This window comes from Theobroma umbraticum, unplaced genomic scaffold, assembly GCF_002168275.2.
Source record: "Theobroma umbraticum cultivar Fairchild unplaced genomic scaffold, ASM216827v3 scaffold_50.0, whole genome shotgun sequence".
NCBI classification, from domain to species: Eukaryota; Viridiplantae; Streptophyta; class Magnoliopsida; order Malvales; family Malvaceae; genus Theobroma; species Theobroma umbraticum.
The window spans coordinates 221,804-244,095 of record NW_018397261.1 but is presented as its reverse complement, the minus strand read 5'-3'; the positions used below and the strand labels follow the sequence as shown (position 1 = coordinate 244,095).

General features: G+C 34.2%; 2 protein-coding genes across 2 annotated transcripts; one reads left to right on the top strand and one right to left on the bottom strand.

The window, feature by feature from the left end:
* The first annotated feature begins 1,371 nt into the window (after nucleotides 1-1,371).
* Nucleotides 1,372-4,002, top strand: LOC110417961 (protein NRT1/ PTR FAMILY 2.11-like). The gene is made up of 4 exons (XM_021430571.2): nucleotides 1,372-1,562; nucleotides 1,646-1,863; nucleotides 2,153-2,712; nucleotides 2,798-4,002. Exons 1-4 carry the CDS (start codon nucleotides 1,454-1,456, stop codon nucleotides 3,705-3,707), a joined length of 1,797 nt encoding a protein of 598 aa, XP_021286246.1. The 5' UTR covers nucleotides 1,372-1,453; the 3' UTR covers nucleotides 3,708-4,002.
* A 1,056-nt stretch (nucleotides 4,003-5,058) lies between these two features.
* On the bottom strand, nucleotides 5,059-11,857 carry LOC110417960 (ATPase 11, plasma membrane-type). The gene is made up of 21 exons (XM_021430570.1): nucleotides 11,353-11,857; nucleotides 11,106-11,225; nucleotides 10,900-10,998; nucleotides 10,668-10,805; nucleotides 10,383-10,517; nucleotides 10,099-10,278; nucleotides 9,802-10,008; nucleotides 9,597-9,716; nucleotides 9,381-9,500; nucleotides 9,142-9,264; nucleotides 8,960-9,064; nucleotides 8,714-8,858; nucleotides 8,481-8,645; nucleotides 8,120-8,358; nucleotides 7,903-7,935; nucleotides 7,690-7,771; nucleotides 7,191-7,351; nucleotides 6,466-6,651; nucleotides 6,197-6,379; nucleotides 5,878-6,056; nucleotides 5,059-5,607 (listed from the first exon to the last, which is right to left on the bottom strand). The coding sequence occupies exons 1-21, from the start codon at nucleotides 11,404-11,406 to the stop codon at nucleotides 5,511-5,513; spliced, it is 2,871 nt and encodes a 956-aa protein (XP_021286245.1). The 5' UTR covers nucleotides 11,407-11,857; the 3' UTR covers nucleotides 5,059-5,510.
* Between the last annotated feature and the right edge of the window lie 10,435 nt (nucleotides 11,858-22,292).

Here is a 22,292-nt window from a genome sequence, read left to right as displayed (position 1 = left end):
TCTTTCTCTCACCCGTTCTATCTTATTTTCTCTTATCTTTTTTTTAGTTGTCTTTGTTCTTTGACTATTGTTGGCTTAATCAAACCTTATGTTAACCGGTTAAAACCTTTTCGCATGTCCTTAGTCTAGCACCCAAAATTGCTTTAATTGATTAAAGATTTATGTTAATCAGTTAAGACTACTCTATCTTCATTAAAGTTCTTTCTTTTTTGCTCGTTCAACCAATTAACCCATCTTGAAATTGAACAGGCATCTTGACTTGCTTTTAGATACTCAATATATCAATGAATTTAAGCTCTCTTGCATGCTTAGATAATATGATTAGACACCAATGAATAAGAATGTTTTGTTATCATCAAAAACACATGGAGTCAAGATTCTCTCTTATATTTTTGATGATGACAAAACACTCTTAGATTAAGAGTACAATGTCTATATTCAGTATGAATGCTTTAAATCTTTATGCATAATGAGGATTGTTCCCCCTTAGTTAATGCATTTAATTTAGGGTTGCTATAAAATATTTACAATATCCACAACTGCGAAACAAGATATACAATATCTACAGTAGCTAAGTAAGATATATTGAACATTCATAATAATTAACACATAATATTCAACAAAATCATAACTAAACATTACACACATAACTTCAACATAAAGATTTATCAAACTCTATTTAACTTAGTCTTCTTTCTCTTTTTTTTTTGTCATCATTAAAAAAAATTCAAAACTCTCACTTAATGAGTGCATCTAGATTTTTCTTTAATCTTTAAATTAGACTTTAATGAATGAGAACCATAAACACACATATAATTAAGTCATACAAACTTATAGATATAATTTAATAATTTTAAAAATTAATTTTATAATTATATAAGATAAATGTATGAGATATAAATCATTTCAAGAACTTATAATATTCAAATAATTTTAAAATTAAAATTAACAGCCTCTGTATCATTGCATCACTTTAAACAACCTTTAACGAGTGTGGTGAGCTGTCATTGGTCCGCTGAATTTGCTCTGTCATATTGCAATAAAACATTGACTATTTGTCCTCTGCTTTTGCTTTAATTTAATTTTAATTTAATTGAGAAACCTCAACCACTAGAGAAAAACAAGTTTGTTTGGACTCGCGGCCAGAAAAGACCACGTAACATAATGGCAATGAATACTGAAAGGAGATATCGTTTTCTGTACTGGCAAGGTCGTAGACCCCTATTGAAAAAGATAAGAAATAGGGTCTAAAAGTTGGCTTTGAGAGATTTGACTAGTGTGCCAATTGGAAGCAAGGTCTATGCGACCCATAAATGGTGGTAGGACACCACGATATTTTTGCCTCTCGATCATTTAGCTGTGTATGTTCACACTGACTGCTGCAATTAATATAGGATAAGATGGTAGCCTCTTGGGACTAAAAATGTGAGGTAAGAAAAAAGAAAGTACGAGAATGGAGAAGAATGACAAAGAAGCAATGGAGACGAACCAGAAAACAGTCACAACTGATCATGAGCCTGAAATCAACTACAGAGGATGGAAAGCCATGCCATTTATCATAGGTGCCTTGGAGACAACTTTTTGTTTGCTTCATGCTTCTTTGTCTCTTTCCTTAGTTTCCTTAATTTTGAGTGTAACATGGCAGGGAATGAAACTTTTGAGAAGTTGGGAGCCATTGGTACCTTATCCAACCTGTTGATCTACCTCACCACTGTCTTCAACTTGAAGAGCATTACAGCTGCAACTATGATCAATGTCTTCAATGGCACCACAAACTTAGGAACTCTGCTTGGAGCTTTTCTGTGTGACACCTACTTTGGTCGCTATAAGACCCTGGGATTCGCTACAGTTGCCTCTTTCGTGGTAATAAGATATCCCTATTCTCTACTCATCATTTTTCGATGCTGAGATTTTTATAATAGTTGAAAAACCCAAGAATGAAAGTACCACTAAATAATATTGATCCAACTTAACAAAGAGCTGACAGGCTATTGATTCAACTAAACTTTACCAATTTTGTACAGCAGACTTGATTTGTAGGTTGGATGCAAGAGATCATAACAAAAATATTTCCATAGCCGCAGTTTGAATCTTGAGTCATATGAATGCATCTAATCCTTTGGTATTCCTTCCCATTCTTTTGATTATGAAGGGATTGCTAGCAATACAACTAACAGCAGCTATCCCAGAGTTGCATCCTCACCGCTGTGCAGCACAAGGGAACACCGACTGCAGAGGGCCAACAGCACGGCAATTGGCATTCCTCCTTACTGGGTTAGGACTAATGATTGTCGGCGCTGGTGGTGTTCGACCATGTAACCTGGCATTTGGGGCGGATCAATTCAATCCTAAAACAGAATCTGGAAAGAGAGGAATCAATAGCTTCTTCAATTGGTATTTCTTCACCTTCACTTTCGCGCAGATGGTATCCTTAACCCTCATCGTATACATTCAATCAAACGTGAGTTGGGCTATTGGCCTCGGAATTCCTGCAATTCTGATGCTTATAGCTTGTGCAGTCTATTTCGTCGGTTCAAAAATATATGTCAAAGTAAAAGCCACCGGTAGTCCACTGACCAGTGTAGCACAAGTAATAGTGGTAGCAATGAAAAAAAGGCAATTAAAACTACTGGAGCAACCTCGGCTCTCCCTTTTCAAGTATACTCCTCCCAAGTCCATCAACTCCAAGCTTCCCTACACTGATCAATTCAAGTAAGCAGCTCTGACTATTACACGAAGAATACATGTTTAAAATTAGATTTTACTCTTAATTTACTAAGTAGGTATTGTTTATCAGATTCTTGGACAAAGCAGCAATTATGACACCCCAAGACCAAATAAACCCTGACGGATCACCAGCTGATCCATGGAGACTTTGCAGCATGCAGCAAGTAGAAGAAGTGAAATGCCTGTTGAGAGTGCTTCCTATATGGGCATCACAAGTCATCTATTTTGTTGCCATTGTTCAACAACATACCTATGCTATCTTCCAAGCCGTTCAATCTGATAGACGCCTTGGAAACAGCAACTTCAAGATCCCAGCTGCAACCTATGTTGTCTTCTTGATGCTCAGCTTGACCTGCTTCATACCTATATATGATCAAGTTATTGTCCCGTTTCTTCGAAGAGTCAGGGGAAATGAAGGGGGTATTACAGTCCTCCAGAGGATTGGCATAGGGATGTTTCTTTCGGTAATCACCATGCTTGTATCTGCGGTTGTTGAACAACATCGAAGAACTACTGCTCTCACGCAACCAACTCTAGGAGTTGCACCAAGAAAAGGAGCCATTTCATCTATGTCAGCCTCATGGTTGATCCCTCAATTCACCCTTGGTGGACTGACAGAAGCATTTGCGTCCATTGGCCTAGTTGAATTCTACTACAAGCAGTTCCCGGAGAACATGAGAAGCATTGCAGGGTCCCTATTCTATTGTGGCTTGGCAGGTTCTAGTTATTTTAGTAGCTTATTGATCTTAATAGTTCACCGTGCGACTCAGGGGGCTTCCACTGGAAATTGGTTACCAGAGGATCTTAACAAGGGAAGATTGGACTACTTCTATTATACGGTTGCTGGCTTAGGAGTCTTAAATCTGGGCTACTTTTTGTTATGCGCAAGATGGTACAAGTACAAGGGAAACGAAGACAGCCTTGAGCTTGAACTCGAAGTTAATGGCGAGAAAAGCCAATCTGATAAATCATTCGTATGATATTTAGTGATATTCATAACTAGGAGATTACATTCACCATAGCTAATTAGAAAACCTTTTCTGTGGCAATACATGATACCATCCAATTTAGCAGCAATATGCAGTTGCAGGCCTCTTTAAGAGTATCAAGAAATAAGTAGATGTTGCATTCGGTGAAAGAAGTGGGAATACGAGTTTATTGCATCCCCGAATTCATGCACGTAATCCTAATCATGTTATTGTATTTAATTTATAAAAACTTTATCAATGTGGTTGGAAAGTAAAACGAAACAGATTCATATCAAATTCCTTTGATTGTTCAAATGAAAAGGAAAATCTCAAAAAGAGAAGGAATCAGCATGGAAACACCATGAGGCATAGTCTTTCCTTTTTATTTCTTAGATAAAAGGGAGAATATTATTCTCAATAAGGAGTTATCAAGGTTGAGGCAAGGAATTCCTAGGCCACGCAGGATATGTGTTGTGTCAAAGCATATTCCTAAGCTACAAGTTTAACTTCAAATCTGCTCCAGGAATATGTTTGGCTCCTTTCCCGAAACGAGAAAAGGACGCATATTGCATGGGACTTTAGCCATTTCTCCCCTTTGATTACCCTAAAAAATTTTGGGAAAAGGACGGTGGGTTGATTGAAACTGATTGGAAGATGGAACTTCTAGTGCTGAATATCCACACCATAGCACCAAAAAGAACACATACAGGAACACGGTCTCACAACTGACAAGTGGAATCGGTTTCGACTTTTTGGAACGAAAGTGGAAAAGCAACTGGTCTGGGAGTGGACTTGTGATGTCAGGGATGACGACTAAATCCAACTGAGATTGACAACAACAGATCCCCCTAATGTTAAAAGCTGGCCTCAGCACATGAATAACATATGAATAACCAAAAAATAAAAAATCTTCCAAGTTTCATTTCCGATGGAACTTCCCTTGAGGCGAACAAGAACGACAAATTAACCACTAGCAGTGGCAGACCTAGCTCAAGCCCATTCAAGACCCCATGAACGCGCATGAAAAAGATGAAACAGCTTTCTGGGTTTTCAGGCTGTTGTGTTTCAAATCATGGTAGTAGAAATAATAGGCATTATCAATAGTGCCCCATGTGATGTTGAGGCATGAAATTACAGCTGCAGTGGCATCAACCTGTATCAACATTTTGCTGCTGATGCTGTTGTTCAACCTCCCTTTGCTTCCAAGCCAGTAAGCTTTGAAAACTAATACTAACTTCGGTCGCACTCGGACGGAGATAACATATAGGATTGGGTTGGAGAAAGAAATGGGAGAACCCAACTCTGTTTTATAATTGAAATTCAATGTAGCCAATCATTTCAATTTTCAAGGACCAGAGCTGCATCACGCTGTCAATAATCACAGTTGCATTTATTCTTTGTCAGCAAAGAGCAACTTTACAACTGGGAGTGAACCATTGCATCTAAAAATGACCACTTGCAAATATGCGTCCAACATCTCATTTTGGTCGACTAAATACCAAGAGTTTGTGAGTTCTTATTCCCCATTAACTTCCTACTAACCGAGTTTGTTTTTAATACAATAAAACCAAAATGAAAAAGCCATAAGGATTACCAATATAAACTTAAAATGCCATAAACAATAAGCTTTCCTTATTGCCGGCATAATTTGGTAATGAAAGAGGAATCAGTAAAAAATACATGGATAAAGCCAACTGCAGCACTCTTTTATCTGCTCGAAATAGGATCTTTTAACCAAAAACATGCTGATTTTGTCTTCTCACCGCAAGTAAATGCTATTGTTACGTATATGAGTATGTCTTTGGATTGATTCCCCTAGACTGTGTAAGCTTGCTGAATTGTGTCTATGTCAAGGTTCTTCAATCTCACCACTGATTCGACATGACCTTTCAGTGTGTGGAGTTCTCTCAACCTGGAAGGAGGCAGAAAATGAAAACAAATCCAACATTATGATCAAGATAGAGAAGACAATCTTGACAAGCATTTAGATATGCCAAGCCAAGGACACGGAAACATTTTGCAGTTCAATCTTTCAATTTGGAGGAGATAATGCAAAACAAGGTCCCAAGTCCACTTACATGGTTCCAGCAAGAAAACAATGAAGCATACTGTACTAAGAAACTCAACCAATAAACAGAAGAATACTACACAACAAATCAAGCTGAGCTGAAGAATTGCTTACCTAGCAATTTCAGCCCTCCTTTTGGCTTCCTCGGCCATCTGATTGAGCTCTGTGAAATGGGTTCGCTCAGTGAACATCTTGGTATCAGGTGCCTGCAAACCATGCAATGTTCTCTGTGCATGTGCCCATTGAAGCTCACGTTGTTCCTTTCCAAAATCCTTTTGCCTTGTGAATGCAATCTACATCAAAAGAAATCCATCAGAGGACCCAAAATGATGAAGAAGATCATAATGACAATGGAGGAGGTAGAAAAGGTTTTCTTTTGAGGGGCCCTAAGGTAGAAAAGGTAAACTGTTTAACAAATCAGCAGGATGCATACCCTCTGCTCAATAACAAGATCCCAGGCCCTGCCACTCAAAGCATAGCGAATGAAGAACTTGATGAAATCAAGTGGGATGTAGAAGATTATGTTATAGAGCCAGATCACACCAGCCCAACCCCATCCAATCCCTTCAATTGCAGCAAAGCTCCAATTTGCATAGACAGCAATAAGCGTAGCAATCTATTTATAATCATATAAAATGATCAGTTTTCGCTGCCACCTACCAGAAAGATCAGCAATTCAAACAGATAAGACAATTGACTCACCAACTGAGCTACCACAAATGCCACCACTAGTAGTAAACCTGGACGCTCAACATAAGACCAACTTCGGGATCGTGTTACAAATATTAGGGCCTGACTTATAATGCTCACTTGCAAATACACTGCAGAGGCAAGCTTTCTTAAGTCATCATGAGCTGTTTTCTCAAGAGTCGGCACCCCAAATATACGCTGGCAAGTTAAAACAAGTGAGTCAACCAAGTAATTTCTCATAAGTTCACAACCAATGCTCCAAAATGCAGCCCCCACCACCCCACCCCAAAAAAAGAGGCAATATACATATACATGCACACAACTGACAAAAAAAAATAAAAATAAAAATAACTGCCCAATGCAACAAACATGTTAAAATTACAATTGCTAAGTCTCAATTTCTGGCAAGCCATAAATGGAAAAATAAGAAATGTTACAAACGCCAACCATGCCCCATCAAATATTTTCATTCTAATCTGAAGTGCTAAACAAAAATGGGAGAATAAGAAGCAGCAACAACAAAATAAACAGCCAAAAAACCCATGACCACCATCTCCAGAACTTCAATCATATTTAAGTCAACTACAAAATAAACCTCATATGTTTTGTCACACTAACAGGAATGGTGGGGGCTCCCAGCTTAATACACATTATACGCCAGAGTGAATTTTTCTACAATGGTTTCTACAATGTGAATTTTTCTACAATTGTATAGTTCAAAATAAAGTAAATCATACCGGAAAAAAGTCTGTTTTGTATGCTGCCCAAAAGAATATAACTGTCATCACTGCCAAGTAACTACCAAGAACAATTCCAGTCGTAAAAATTTCTGCCAGCTTCCAGCTGTCTGGTAGAGGTGATGGTTTGACCCTGTCCTTGGATATTGTCATAATGGTACCTGAAATTTGATAAAACTTCTCAGCTGACAAGAACAGTCATGGTAAGTTGATACCGGCATAAAACAACAAAAATAGAAAATATCAGCAACACAAACAACATTAAAATTTATGATTGTTTTCAGAAATTATTCCGTTTAATAAAACCTATAGCAACTTCGAATGGAGCACAAATGAACAACTTAAGGAAACATAGAGCTAACTTTCCCAGGGGAACTAAGAAGAAAACTTTTCATTGTTTTATTAAGTTTTCAGCTTGTCAAGTTTTTCTATACATGTGATAAACTTAGAAAATACACAAGAGAAAAAGAAAAGTTTTGGTTAGAATGAGAGAACAGACCATCATTGAGAATCGCAATAATAAGCACCATGAATGGCGGAAAGTCAAATTCCCAGATGAGGGCTAGCAGCATGAATCCCAACTGCAAAATCAGGCAAGCATCCGGTACAATTTAACACTTATCATGAAAGACGACCTCAAAGAGAAGAAAAGAAAGAAATGGGAGAGAACAAACAATTAGAAAGAAATTATTAAAAAAAACCTCCTACTTACCACAATACGGATTGTAATGGAAACTGCATAAATCTGCCAAGGAAAAAGACAAAAATAAGCACATTCACAAGAAGCAAACACACCCTGCCGGTAAAGGAGTGGTAGGCTACATGACAAATTTATGATATCACTGCCAAGGCTATCACAAAGTGACAATGGCATTCATGACATCAACCTGAGGAAATTCAACACAACATCATGGTCAATGAGAACTTACAGTGTAATTTTTCATCCTCTGGAAAATGGCACGACTGGTCAAGACAGCACTGATGATGACGCTAAGTCCAGGTTCAGTAAGGACAATGTCAGAAGCACTACGTGCTGCATCAGTTGCGTCAGCCACAGCTATCCCAATGTCAGCTTTCTTAAGAGCAGGAGCGTCATTAACTCCATCACCGGTCATGCCACAGATGTGTTTCCTGGCTTGCAAGCGTTTTACTATTTCATATTTGTGTTCTGCACCAACACACAAATTGGGGAAAATAAACAAACAGTAGACAACTAAAACCAAGCTTACAGAAGGCAGTAAAGAATATATGACGTCATCAAGCAAAAATCAAATTTCAAAGAATTAATACCTGGGAAAACACCAGCAAAGCCATCAGCTTTTTCAATTAGTTCATCAACTGGTAAGGCAGCTATAGATTCATCCTTGTCCTGGCCTAATAAAGCAGATGATGGATACATGTTGGTTCCCATGCCCAAACGGCGCCCAGTCTCCTTTCCTATTGCCAGTTGATCTCCTGAGAGAAACCACAAGGCTCAGCAAGAATGAGTGCGAAAAGATAAAAAACTGCAAAAGAAAACCCACCTGTAATCATTTTGACATTTACTCCAAGGTTCAAAGCCCTCCTAATTGTTTCTGCACTATCATGCCGAGGGGGATCAAAGAGAGGCATGAGACCAATGAACTGCCATGGGCCACCAGAACTCTCCTTCCTTCCTTCGGGAACTTCCTGCAGTGAATGAAAGAAATGCCACATTTCGATTACAAAAGACAGACAGCAGCTTAGCACTAGAAACAGGAGTATCAACGAGAACTGAGAATTACAATTACCTGGTATGCCACTGCAAGAGATCGTAAACCTCGCTCTGCGAACTTATCAATGACCACATGAACTCTTCGGTCAATATCTGACTTATTATGTGCAAGGTTTAAGATCTAGAAAGCATTTCGCAAGCAGGGATTAGGATGAAATCCTGATAACCAAGGGACAAGCAAAGGTAAGAACAAGCTACCTGTTCAGGTGCACCTTTACTGACTCTGTGCATTTTACCATCATTATCAATATAGGTTAAAGCTGTTCTCTTATCTGTTGGATTGAAAGGAAGGAAGTGCACTTCTCGAACGCCAGCACGTGCCTGTCAGGATCAACAAGAAGAAGATAAAAAAAGGAGGTGCAGAAAAAGATATTTAGTGGACAATTAATAACCCAATGGTTATGGCTCATAAGAACACTGAGGATTGGACCAACTACCTCCTTTGGATCAGCCAGCATCCCAACTATTGCAGAATCTATTGCATCCTGGTTCTCTGTTCTAGAGGCTCGGGCTGCCATCAGAACTACAGTGTCTGCATCTACTCCTTTGGCAAAGACCTGATAAATTAATTCAGACACAATTAGAAAGAAGAAATTAAATTCTGCACGAGGAGGAAACATGCTGTAACCAATAAAACATCTTCACTAGCAGACCTCAATAAGATTTTTGTCAACTGTAAGTTTGTTCAGAGTCAGAGTTCCTGTCTTATCACTGCAAAGAACATCCATGCCTGCCATCTCCTCAATTGCAGTCATTCTCTTTGTGATAGCCCCCTGTAGCAATTATAAACAAACCTTTGATGAATACAGCTACCTTGCACCAAGGTCAATTGAAAGTTTCCCGTCAAATGCAACCAACCTGCTCAGATAGCCTATGAGAACCAATAGCCATAGTAACTGACAAAACTGTAGGCATGGCAATTGGGATTCCACCAATAAGGAGAACAAGAAGATTGTCGATTCCAGGACGGTACTGCCGGTCTTGAATTGGATACATAACAATAATCTCTATTATCATCCCCACTGCAATAGAGCATATGCAGAAATTTCCTATTGCCGTCAAGACCTAAAAGTTATGAGAAGAAAGAACAAGTGTCAGAGTCAAGAGACCAAAAGTTTCCACTTAGGAAAAAAAATAATATATTTAATCACTCGCCTTTTGGAAGTGACCAACTTGGTTAGTAGTATCAACAAGGTGAGCAGCTTTCCCAAAGAAAGTATGAACACCAGTTGCAATAACCACTGCTTCAATCTCTCCTTGTTTGCAAGTAGAACCAGAGTAAACACCATCACCAGGTCCTTTTGTTACGGGGAGAGACTCTCCAGTTAGTGCAGACTGCAAATACCACAAAAAACGCATTTAGTAGAAAAGAACTAAGATTTCAATAAATCAACATGATTACAGTAAGCAAAGCAACGCAATGATTATAATAGACCCACCTGATCAATTTTAAGCGGATCACCTTCAAGTAACCGGGCATCAGCAGGAATAATATCACCTAGTTTGATACTTATTACGTCTCCAGGAACCAAAATAGCAGCATCTTGCTCGCTCCATCTTCCATCTCGAAGAACCTTTAATTAAAAATTCATTTAGAGATTAACAAGGAAAAAATACTCGAACAAATCATATGAAAACTGCAGCATATAGCATATAACAGAGAGAGAAAGCTCATCTAAAAGAGCTTTAAATTACAAACTCCTAACAAGGAACTGGAACAATACCTTTGCTTTAGGAGCAAGACGAGCCATGAGAGCAGCTGCTGCGTTACCAGCATTGTTTTCCTCAATAAAACTGATGGTGGAGTTGATAAAAAGCAGAGTAATGATACCAACAAAGTCTTGCCAATCTGGAGGCTTTCCCTGCAAGAGATAGAAGATAAAATTCATTAAAATGCCTCAAAAGACAGATCTTCTAATGAAACTTGATATAAAAACCATCAAAAGAAGCACTCACTCCTCCATTTGCAAGAGCAATGGCCATGATAGCAGCAGCTTCCATAACCCATGAGAGAGGATTCCACATAAAGCCCAAAAATTTCAAGAATTTGCTCTCCTGAATTAAGCAATCAAGTAGATAAATTGTTAGTAGTTAGTCAAGAAGCGTAATCAGAATTGACAAAACAAGAGGGAACAAATGAATTGTAAAAATAAATAGAGTACCCTTTTCTCTTCAAGCTTGTTGTGTCCAAAAATGACCAGCCTTTCCTCGGCAGCCTCAGTAGTAAGACCTTCTCTGCTACATCTCAGATTCTCAAAAACTTCTTCAATGGGTATATTTTCCTGCTCACAACAGAAAATAACTCAAAAAAAAAAAGCAAACCTGGCAAAAACAAATCAAACCCAAACAAACATGAAACAAACGTAGTTCACAAACAAAATGCTTCAAAGTTTGCTCAGATCTATTTACCAAATCCACAGTTTCCTTCAACACAGCCTCCAAGACTTCATTTTTGTCCCCCATCTTTTCTTCCTCTAAAACTCAAAACTCCCAAAAGGAAAAAACTCTACCTTGCAGCCAAAAAATCAAAAACAGGAAAATTCCATTACACAACCACCAAGAAAAGAAAAACTACCAAAACTGGAAGAAACCTTGAACAACCGAACGAAACAAGTGACACCCAGTTTCAAAGACTTGATCTTGAACTTAGATTTTTGTTAAGGAACCAAAATGAGAACAACCCACAACTCGAAATCTACAACAAACAACCCCAAAAAAAATATACAGGACAGACCAAACAGAAAGGTGGAACCGCTAAAAGAGTAGTGGCAGTGTTGTTGATATATCTGTCCACTGACAGACCCTTGTTATTTCCACACTTGCCTTTCTTCAACTTTTAATGTTTTTTTTTTTTTTCAGGAAAAATCCAAAACCACCCTCCCATGCTTATGCTCTCACAGGTTGTACATAAGCTATGCTGATGGGATCCTGTACCCTGGGTTTTGTTGGATTTTCATACATTTTCAAGGGATTGGTTGGGGATTTTAGTGCATCTGCTTTTATAACCTTTGTTTTTTATAGTATATTTTCTGGCTGATGAGATGGTACCAACCACAATGCCCATGTATAATAAGATGCACATGCACCCTAGCCCTACCCTGCTTTTTGTTTCTTTTGTGCTTTTCTTTTCAGGATGTTGTTCACGCACAAAAAAAGTTACTGCCAGTGCCATTTACTTGGATTCGTAATCTTTCCAACATTAACATGCCAAGTTATGGAATTTACTAACATGACATAATTCAATCTTTTTCCTTATTTTGTCTGAACATGAATTCCGATTCAGTCTTGTTGGAGATAAATTAGGACGTGGTGATATGAAGAACAAATTTTAAAAACCCCAAAAAGGAAATCTTTGCTGTGATGCCCTTAATTTAAACTTTCTTGCTTATTAACAAACTGCCCTGTATAGGATTCTTTATTCCTTTGTAAAATTTGCATGATTCACTTTCAATTCCTTGTATTACTTAGTCTACTCAATCAAAACATACATATATACATATATATATATATATGTATGTATGTATATGTTCACACCAAATTCCTACCTGCACTTACCTTGTAAAAATCTTCATGCAAATCATCTCAAGGTTAAATTAACAACAGTGACATGAAGCACCAAAATAGAAGTAATACAAAATAAATGAGGTTCTAAGTAAGTGAAGGAAACTTAAAGAAGACAACAACCGGTAAATCAAACCGGAATGTTGAGATTTAAAATTTAAAGTCAAATTTAAGTTTTATTTTTTCCCTTTTAATTCGTATTTTTACAATATACAAATGGTCATGTAAATACCATTGCTCAATACTCACTTTGTCACCCACAGTGGCATAGCCAGAAAAGTTTTTCAATGGAGTCATACAATAATTAATCATATGCAAAAGGAAATCCACATTTTTATCACAAAATTATGAGTTTTAAAATGAAAATAATGAACACTTAAACATTTGATTTAGTAGCAGGTGCATGTAAATCTTATTTAAAAGAGTAAGGCTTGTTCAAATTAAATATTTTATCTCGTTATTTTAGAAAAATAATTGAATACCATTATTCTATAATTTATAAGTGCTTGTATGTATCCATATATTGGTCAATTATTACAATAATATATTAGAATTTTCATGAGTCACATATTTGTTTTATTTTATATGAAAAAATAAATTGAATTTTAACTTTTGACTCCTTTTCAATTTTTATTTAATTTTAGTGAGATCAATGTAGAAAAAATATTAAAAATTTCCATAAAAATGCGTAACATATATATATATATATATATATTGATTGCAAAGTTGAGGGAGATCAACCTTGTTGGACCACACTTGACTAAGTCAGGAGTCACTGTAATATTTATTACACAATAGATAGGAATTTGTGATTAATAAAATTTTTAAGTCAGCGTTACTGTAATATTTATTATACAATAGACGGAGATTTGTGCTTAATAAAATTTTAAAAATGAAAATCAAGGATGAAGAGTTTTATTCTATAAAATAATAATAATGTTAATCTTATACACCAGTAAACTTAAAAGTTGAAGATATTTTCAAAGATTTAAGTTTAAAGTTTTAGGAAATTAGTGATATAGGTGTCTATGCGGCCTAATTTCTAAAGTATTTCTGTACTTGAAAAGGCCACAAGTAACCAATTAATTTGAAGTGATCGAATTAGGTTGTAGTGTTTGAAAAAAAATTGAGTGCGGAACCAATTGCAAAAGTAGCTTAATTAATACTTAATTAGTAATTAGTAGAGGTACGCAAATGATAATTTTATCGATTCAATATTAATATTTTAAAAACAAAAAATCAAACATATTTTATATTACACTCGAATGAAATTGAATTATTATCCTTAATCAAACAGATTTAAAAATCGAATTACTTGGATTAAGTCGATCGATTTCAAAAAACCGAACTGACTTGGTAGCCTAACTAACGCCTAATTGACCAAAAGAAAAGGACAGTTGTCCAAAAAAGACCATGTTATCGGAAAGACGTTTATGTTGGTTTCAGCATTCATTTTGGTCTTGAAAGTTATTCAAGTGTCGTTCGAAATGGATTCAACGTGCGGCATCCAAACGGTCTCCAGAGTCAATGATAATTATAGTCAAAAGAAACCTTTGCGTTTTCTCTTTGCCTCTGCTTTGCTCTCTTCCCACCTTTTGTCTGCCTTAAAATTTGTTCTTCCACTTTTGCTTTTCTTTTCTTACGTTTTTTCCTTTGGAATATTTGGTTTTAGACTCAAAGTCTGTTCTCATTGCCCAACAACCCACAAGGTCAAGCTGTTTTTTTTTTTTTACAAAAAATTATCTCTATAATAACATAATATTAAGATTTGTTATTCTTCTTAATTTTGTTCAATTGTATGAACGAATAAAACACAAGACTCCCAATTAATGCCTTTTGCCAATAAAAAGAATCAATTTCCTCTTTTGTTGTTGTCAAAATCTAAATTTGATCTCCATGCTATCTCAATTTTATAATTTTAATTTCTTTACGTGAATCTTAATGAATTTAATCTCAATATTATAAATCAATTTAACGACAATTGATTATGATTGTAAAATTTTGTAATCAAATTCAATCATGTCACTTCTTTTGTCTTCTTTTATATTTAATTAAAATATGATACAATATTATTTAGTGTGATATGTGTCGTGATCAAAAATTAATTCATCTCAGTACATGGGATCATCTATTGAATGTCATATTATCCAAGTTATAGGACTGAATTCAAACTTCAACCATTTTTTTTAATTAAGTTTTTCAATATGAGTTTAGCTTTGGAACATGTTTCTTATTTCCCATTTTCGCATTTATTATAAATATGGTAAATGGAAAAAAAAAAAAAAAAGAGAGTTAAACTCTTGATTTTTACTGCTATAATATAATTGTCTATAGATAAAAAAATGGAAAAATAATTTATTGTTGTGCATAATTATAAAAGCAACACGCCGTGCCGTACAATTTTTCTTACAAAATTAGGTGGCTTGAAAAATGAGGGCGGATTATTATTGGAGTGCTTAATTGCTTAAGGATCAAAGCAAGTGCGTAAGTTAATCCTGACCTAATCCCAACCAAATTAGGGAATGTTGCGAAGACCTTTTTTGTATGATTTATTATTCCAGACAAGAGATGTGGTTTTTAATTCTCACAAATATTGTAAGGGTTAAGTCATTAGGAGAGTAATCATGAAATTATTTCGTGATACAAATTTATTTATAATTATGATGGAAGAATATAGGATTAAATTGTGAATTTTGTCTACTCTTCTGCATTAAAGTATTAAATAATTTATTTTTGACGGCTTAATTTTTATTTATTTTTGAGATCAAATTTAAATTTATCATTCTATTTATGATGATGGATCAAATTTATTACTTATTTTTACATAAGTGCAATTTTATGTACAATACCTATAAAAAAATCCTTATTTCTTCAAGAAAATTCAAATAAACTTCAATCGAGTTCTTATACTCTTATCTTGAGTTAAAAGCCGAAAACTTCATTTGTCATTTTGTTTCACAAGATATTGACGGGACATGTTAACATGTTATAATGTAATAATATGTTAATGTAATATAATAAAATAATCATGTAATATTTTCACTTTTTATGTTAATGTTATGTTAGCAAACATATGGATATAAAATGATAAAGTAGTAGTTTGACTAATTATGATTAGCCAATCACTAATTATAAAAAAAAATTTTATTTAAAATCCTAAATTTTTTTATTAGATTCAAAATGAAATTACAAAGATTTAATTGAATATAATAGAAAAATAAATATTTACTTAAATTTTTTAAAATAATTTACAATATTTTTCAAGATTATGTCTTAATTTTATCACTATACATTTTAATTTGATTCAAAAATATCAAAAATTAAAAAATATTTTTCTTTAATTAAAAATACGATAATAAATTGACTGCGGTTAAAAGATTTCTACACCTCAGATAGAATAGCAAATGTAAACTTTTTCTTTTTTTGGAAAGAAGTAAATTTAGACCGGACTTTTTTCATTCATTCATTATTTTTATAGAAAAGGAAGGGGATTAGTACATTACTAATGTCCAACCTGGAATCTGCTATTAACGTTTCAAATGTTCACGGGCCCATTCCTGTTCCGTCACATGAGACGTGGAAGTAGCCGAAAAGGTAGCGTCGATAGCAAGATCTGGTTGAGAAAGAGTTAATAGTAATAAATTACAACTGTATTTCCTTTGATTCAAACGTAGTTCACGTTTCGTTGACGGATTGCGTCTACTGTTCGTAGGTTAGCGAACCATCAGCTACTACTGCCGTCAACGTTTCAACCATTCTGGGCAACAAATCTTGAAAAACATTGACTTTTTGACATATAAAATATAATAAAATATTTGTATGGTTATTTGTTTCACACGCACTTTTCATTTCTTTAAGCAATCAAAGAGATGATTCAACTCTATGCTTTGACTTTTGAACTGTGAATAAGACTTTTTGACCCTTCGACTGCTCTACCTTTGGTGGTTTTCTTGGGTGACCATTAAGTAGTAGATGATGTCTGTTTGGTAAACTAGCAAAATTTTAATATTGTTCTTTTAATTTAATTAATATTTATTACCATCTGCAACACACTTTCCTTTTATATTTATTTTTAAAGAAAATCATTTTATATAAATAAAAATATTCTAAAATATAATTTTTGAAACATACATAATTAAATTTTTTGTAGGATTAATTTATAAATTAATTAATACTAATAAATTTGTTATCTTTATTTTGGTTTTATAATAACAAATTTGATTTACTTGAAAGCGCTGAAATAGTTTCCGAATATAAAGAAAATCTCCAAAGAGTTTTGAAGTCAATTTTAAATTAAAAGATATTTCTATATCTTTAAATTCTGAATTTTCAGTTGCAAGAATCGGCCTTTAGAAAGTAAAAAATCAATTCTCAATTATACAGAAATCAACATCTCTTTTTCTATTATAGGAAAAATAGATTTTCAAACAAGTAAATGTCGATTCTGGAGAAACAAAAGCTATTGGACATAACGAAAACTGACACCAACGAGTTGACATGTCGATTCTGGAAGCTTTGAAGAGAAAAAGTTTAAAACTTGGAGAAGAAGCAAGTGTTGATAAATGGATAAGAAATTTCAAGTTTGAATTTTTGGATTAGAGCCAAACACACATAAAGAATCAGCACTAAAAGCACAACATTGTGATTTTGGGAAAAGACAAAAAAAAGTGCAGAATTGGAGCATATCATGAAGAATCAACACTGGATGAACATGTTGATTTTCAAGAAAAACAGAAACGTGCAGATCTTCTAGAATTATGAAAAATCGACACCAAAGGTATAACATGTCAATTCTATAGGCATGACAGATAAAAGTCCAACTGACACGAAACAAAAAGAAAAGTTTTGAATTTCATTCCAACGAGTAGAAAAAGTTCAAGCTTATAAATACTCATCCAAAGGACATTAGAAGAGAGAGAAGAGGAAGAGATTAAGGATCAAAAAAGAAGGAAAAAGAGAGGGAAAACAAGAGAAAAATACTTTTGAAAGAGTTGAAATAGAAAAATCCTTCCTTTATTTTGGTAGTGAGCTAACTATGTCTAAAAATCATATCTTTCCTCAGTACAGAAAGTTCCTTAGCTTAGATACTCTAATTGTTGACCTTTATTCTCATAAAGCTTTCACTTTGAATACTCTTATTGTTCATTGACCTTCCTTAAAGGCATAAAGTTCATATCTTTATAACCCACTGTTGTATTTGGTTATACCTCCACCAAAAAAAAAAAGATAATGTTGAAGGTTATACCTCATTGAAAAGGTAGTACCTTAGTTACACATCTGAACAAAAAGTAAAAAGGTTGTGCTTTAACCTTAAAAAGCTAGAGACTTTGAAAAAGCTTGTTCTTTAACCTTGAAAAGGTAGTGATGTTGTGAGGTTGTGTGAAAGTTATCCTTGATTCTTGAAAAGAAATTATAGTGGATTCAAACTCTTTGTAATATCTAGAGAGAGGACATAAGCATTGAAGGTCAAACCTTAATAAAAATCGTGGCTTTGCACTTTTTACTTTTCGACACTTTCATACTCTGTCATGCTTTGTTTTTTATTTTGCTACACTTAAGTTTCATTATCTCTTTAATTTGTGAAAAAGAGGGAATTTTTTCTTGATAACCAATTCACCCTCTCTTGGTTAATTTACTTTAAACTTATCTCAAATAACAATTGGTATCAAAGTAGGTCTTCAAGTTTTGCAAGTCTAACAACCTTTCAGAAATCCTGAACAAAAGTTTAAAGTAACAACAATGGCATCTTCAAGCTTCATTAGTGAAAGACTATCTATGATGCGACCTCCTCTGTTCAAAGGCAGGAACTACCCATTTTGGATGATAAGGTTTGAAAAATTTATACAATCTATTGATCTGGATCTTTGGGATATTATTGTTAATGGACCTTATGTTCTTAGCAAATTTGTTGATGGTGTGAAACATGTTAAGAAAAGAACTAAAAAAGATGACAAAGATAGAAAGTTGATTCTATTGAATCACAAAGCTATGACAATTATCTTGTATGCTCTTAATGAGATTGAATTTAATAGGATAGCTATGTGCACTTCAGCAAAAGAACTTTGGAACACATTAGAAAATTTCTATGAAGGCACAAGTCAAGTGAAAGAGTCAAAAATCAATACCTTGACTCTTGATTATGAGCTTTTTAAGATGAATGAAGGTGAATCTATTAAGGAGATGTATAAGAGATTCATAAAAATTATAAAAAGATTGAAAGCTTAGGGAGAGAGCTTCTTGTTGTAATGTGCAAGATTTGAGAACTTGTTAGCCGCGACGTGGAAAATTTTTAGAGTCGCCACTAATTTTTCTTTTTGTAAGTGTGATTGGTCGCGTATTAAATTTGTTTCATTTGACGAGATCCTAAGTTGATTATAGATCCGTCTAAACAATAATCTAGTCTGTAAGTTTTGAATTAGATTCAGGAGTACGGTTGGGTACGGAGAAAGATTAGTACCCTCGTGACGTTGTTCCATAAATGGTACCATTTAATCATATATTATCCTATTTAAACTTTAATTTTTAATTTTATTCTTATGTTTCCTTAATCATTGTTTATTATTATTTTTTTTGTTTTATTGACAACCTAAAGTTTATTATTCGATTTTACAAGTGTGTCATGCATATGATGCAATTATGAAATACATGGCAAAAAACCTCGATAAATGTCAAATGAAAACCTTTTATTAAAATTATTCTTAAATCTGCCCATTATACTGGTGGGACCCAAGGATAATCTCACCTAGAGAAATATTCAAGAAAACTCTCCTTTACAAATTTATTGAGCAAATCCCATTATCGGAGTAATTATTTTATGGATAAAAATATTTTTATGAAATGCAAACCCTAGTATGAGTAGAAAGCTTTTATTATGAACATTCTCCGAGCCTTGCCATCATGCTAGTAGGACTCAAAGATATTCTTTCACCAAAAGAATTTTTTGAGTGAACTTGCCTTCACAAGCTTTCTTGAAAAATCCCATAATTGGAACCTTGACTCACATACAAAATATATCGATATCCCATGACATTTTGATAATTCAATAATGTCTCATGACATGCAAAAAATTCATATATTTATTATTAATTGCTATCACTATAATTCTACCATTTTTTTGAAAATTTTTTATTTTTTTATTATTTATTTTATGCTTTTATTATTCTCTTTTTTATAGCCTTTAGGAAGCAAAAGTATTCACTTATTTATTATATTACTTTCCTCCCTACATGCATTTTATATAGCTAAACATTTTTTATGTCCACCTTTTTCATTTTAAAGATTTAAACTTTCATTTTTAACTATCACAAAGCCCTATATTATTTTAGGTATCTAATCTATTATCTTTTGTATTTATTATCCTTATCAATATTATTATTTTTTATATTATTTCTTTTTGGCTCTTATGCTTTTTTTATATGATTAATATTTTTATTTAAAATTTTTTATTTATTTAGGATTATAAATATTAAGTTTCGAAATTAAAACCCTCCCATCATACTAGTAGAGTTTTAATTAGAATCCTTTATCTAGGAAAATAAATTCGAGATTGTGATTTCTCGCATCTTGAACGAATGTTCCATCATCGATTAATATTTCAAATTATATAGACCTTATGTTTAAAAACTCTAGGGGAATATATAGCGTATTTTCCTAAGCCTAAATATTGTAACTATCTACATTTTTAATTTCATTATTTTTGTCTTTTATCATTATTATTATTTTTTATCAAAAGACAATCTCATGACTTAACTTTCCAAGCCACAACTCAAACCCTTAACCACTCATTTATATATATATATATATATATATATATATATATTGTTTACATATATTAACATTTTTTCCTCACAATATAACCACATGGACCATAAATATTCAACATAACCATTTACAATCTTATACAACAATATGCTACCACTACCATTATTATTTCATCCTGTGCATATGTGCATATCTATATATATATATATATATATATTTGTCTAAAAATACATACTTAACCAACACATAAAAAAGATATCTAGATGAATGCACATATTTAAACTAAGCCTACAAACAAGTAATGAAATAAAGCTTCAAGGGGTTATACCTTCTTTGGCTCACCAAAGCAAAGGCCACGACTAGCCTTCTCGAACAAAACTTGTTCTCTCTTCCCACACCACACTGTTGGTGTTCAAAAGCTGGCTCTAGGGTTGCCTCAAATGTCACCATTTTGGAATTAACTTAAACCTGAATATAAAAGCCTAATTTTCACTCAACACTTTGTGGAGATGTCACCCCGAAGCCAACTCCTCAAACACAACGAAAGCTAAACTCGTAACACTTTTCCCCTAAAAAAAAGAAGCTTGAAGCCGTGTATATGATTTCTTGAAAAGGTTCCATCTTACATTTTTTGTATATATTTTGTGTTTCTTGTGGCTTTTCTATTGCTAGATCAAGGGTTTAGCATTTTAGGTTTTTTTTATAGGGTTCTTCTCTTTTTTTTTTATCTCCTCCTTCCCTTTTCCTTTTCACCTTTGGTTTAGTCCTTTTATAAATAAGGGAAGGATTTTCAAAATCTTTCCTCTTTGTTGTCTCGGTGGTTGCATGCTGTAATTAACTTTTATTCTTCATCATAAGAGGGGAAAGGGAAAAACGGGTAAATTTGAAAGGTAAAAAACCTTGGCTAGAAATGGTGTTTATTTTGGAGAAAAAAGCACTAGGTCCTAAGGAGGTGAAAAAGGATGACTGCTTAGTAGTCCAAACTTCACTGGTTGTCATGGCAGTTGAATCTTTATTGCTATGTCGAGTGTCACGGACTACGTTTTTTCGTTTAAGTATGCGATAGTTCATGCGGCGCTTGAATGGATGCTTCCACGCAAAACAACCAATAACTCGTATAGATCTGAACAAACATCAATAATAGCCATAAATTAGATTAAGACAACGCATATCCAAATAATGGGTCGTACCAAATGCCATACATGCAACCACCGGAGCCATACAAAGAAAATGTTTTATTAATATGAAAATGAGTACAAAAGGATCAAGACACGTCATTATCGGGCTATAAGGGTAGCCATAAACGGTTCGCTATATACATACCTTTATTAGCGAGACAACCAAACAATCTGTCAACTGTTCACCCCTTAAACAGAGTTTACGATATTTTACAAGTATTCTACTAATAGTCATTACAATGCTTGAAATGAGGATATTCCTTTCTTGAAGGGTTTTTCCCTCTAAAGACTTAACAAGTATTTCTAGAGATATCACTTCGAGCTATTACAATGTTTGAAAGAGAGACATTTCCTTTAAAAGTACAAACGACTCACTCAATTATTTAGACAATTTTACCTTGTCATAGATCGATACAAGGTTGGCTCATTACATCCTCCCTCACTCAATTTGTTGATGTCTTCATTGACCAATTGGCTTGAAATTCTTCAATCTTTTATTAAAAGGCACGAAAATCAGCTTTTTTTTCCCAAGTGATCTTATCTAGCTCTAAACTTTCTTATCTCATTAGGTACTCCTGTGTCAACCGTCGGTGGATTATCGTTGTCCTCCTTGCCAGAATCTCCTCCACTAGGTGCTATGATGGTAGCTTGGTGCTGATGGCGGCTCTTGTGGTTCAACTCTTGCTTGCATCTGTTGGATCTACATGGAATGGCTTTAGGTTACTGACGTGAAACAGGGGGTGTACATTCATCCACTTGGATGGATTAAGCCTATGGGAAGTTTTCCCCACTTTGGCTACAACTAGTACTAGACCTTCATACTTTCATACTAACCTTCGATCTCTTTTC

Bases quoted from the DNA above. Each gene is read 5' to 3' on its own strand.
- LOC110417960 (XM_021430570.1), bottom strand. From the start codon at position 11,406: ATGGGGGACAAAAATGAAGTCTTGGAGGCTGTGTTGAAGGAAACTGTG. The intron at 9,265-9,380 runs GTAGTTGGTCCA...TGATCCTGACAG, and splicing joins TGCTGGCTGATCCAAAGGAG to GCACGTGCTGGCGTTCGAGA. The intron at 6,652-7,190 runs GTATGATTTACT...TTAACTTGCCAG, and splicing joins ACAAAACAGACTTTTTTCCG to CGTATATTTGGGGTGCCGAC.
- LOC110417961 (XM_021430571.2), top strand. From the start codon at position 1,454: ATGGAGAAGAATGACAAAGAAGCAATGGAGACGAACCAGAAAACAGTC. The intron at 1,563-1,645 runs GTGCCTTGGAGA...GTAACATGGCAG, and splicing joins AGCCATGCCATTTATCATAG to GGAATGAAACTTTTGAGAAG. The intron at 2,713-2,797 runs GTAAGCAGCTCT...ATTGTTTATCAG, and splicing joins CCCTACACTGATCAATTCAA to ATTCTTGGACAAAGCAGCAA.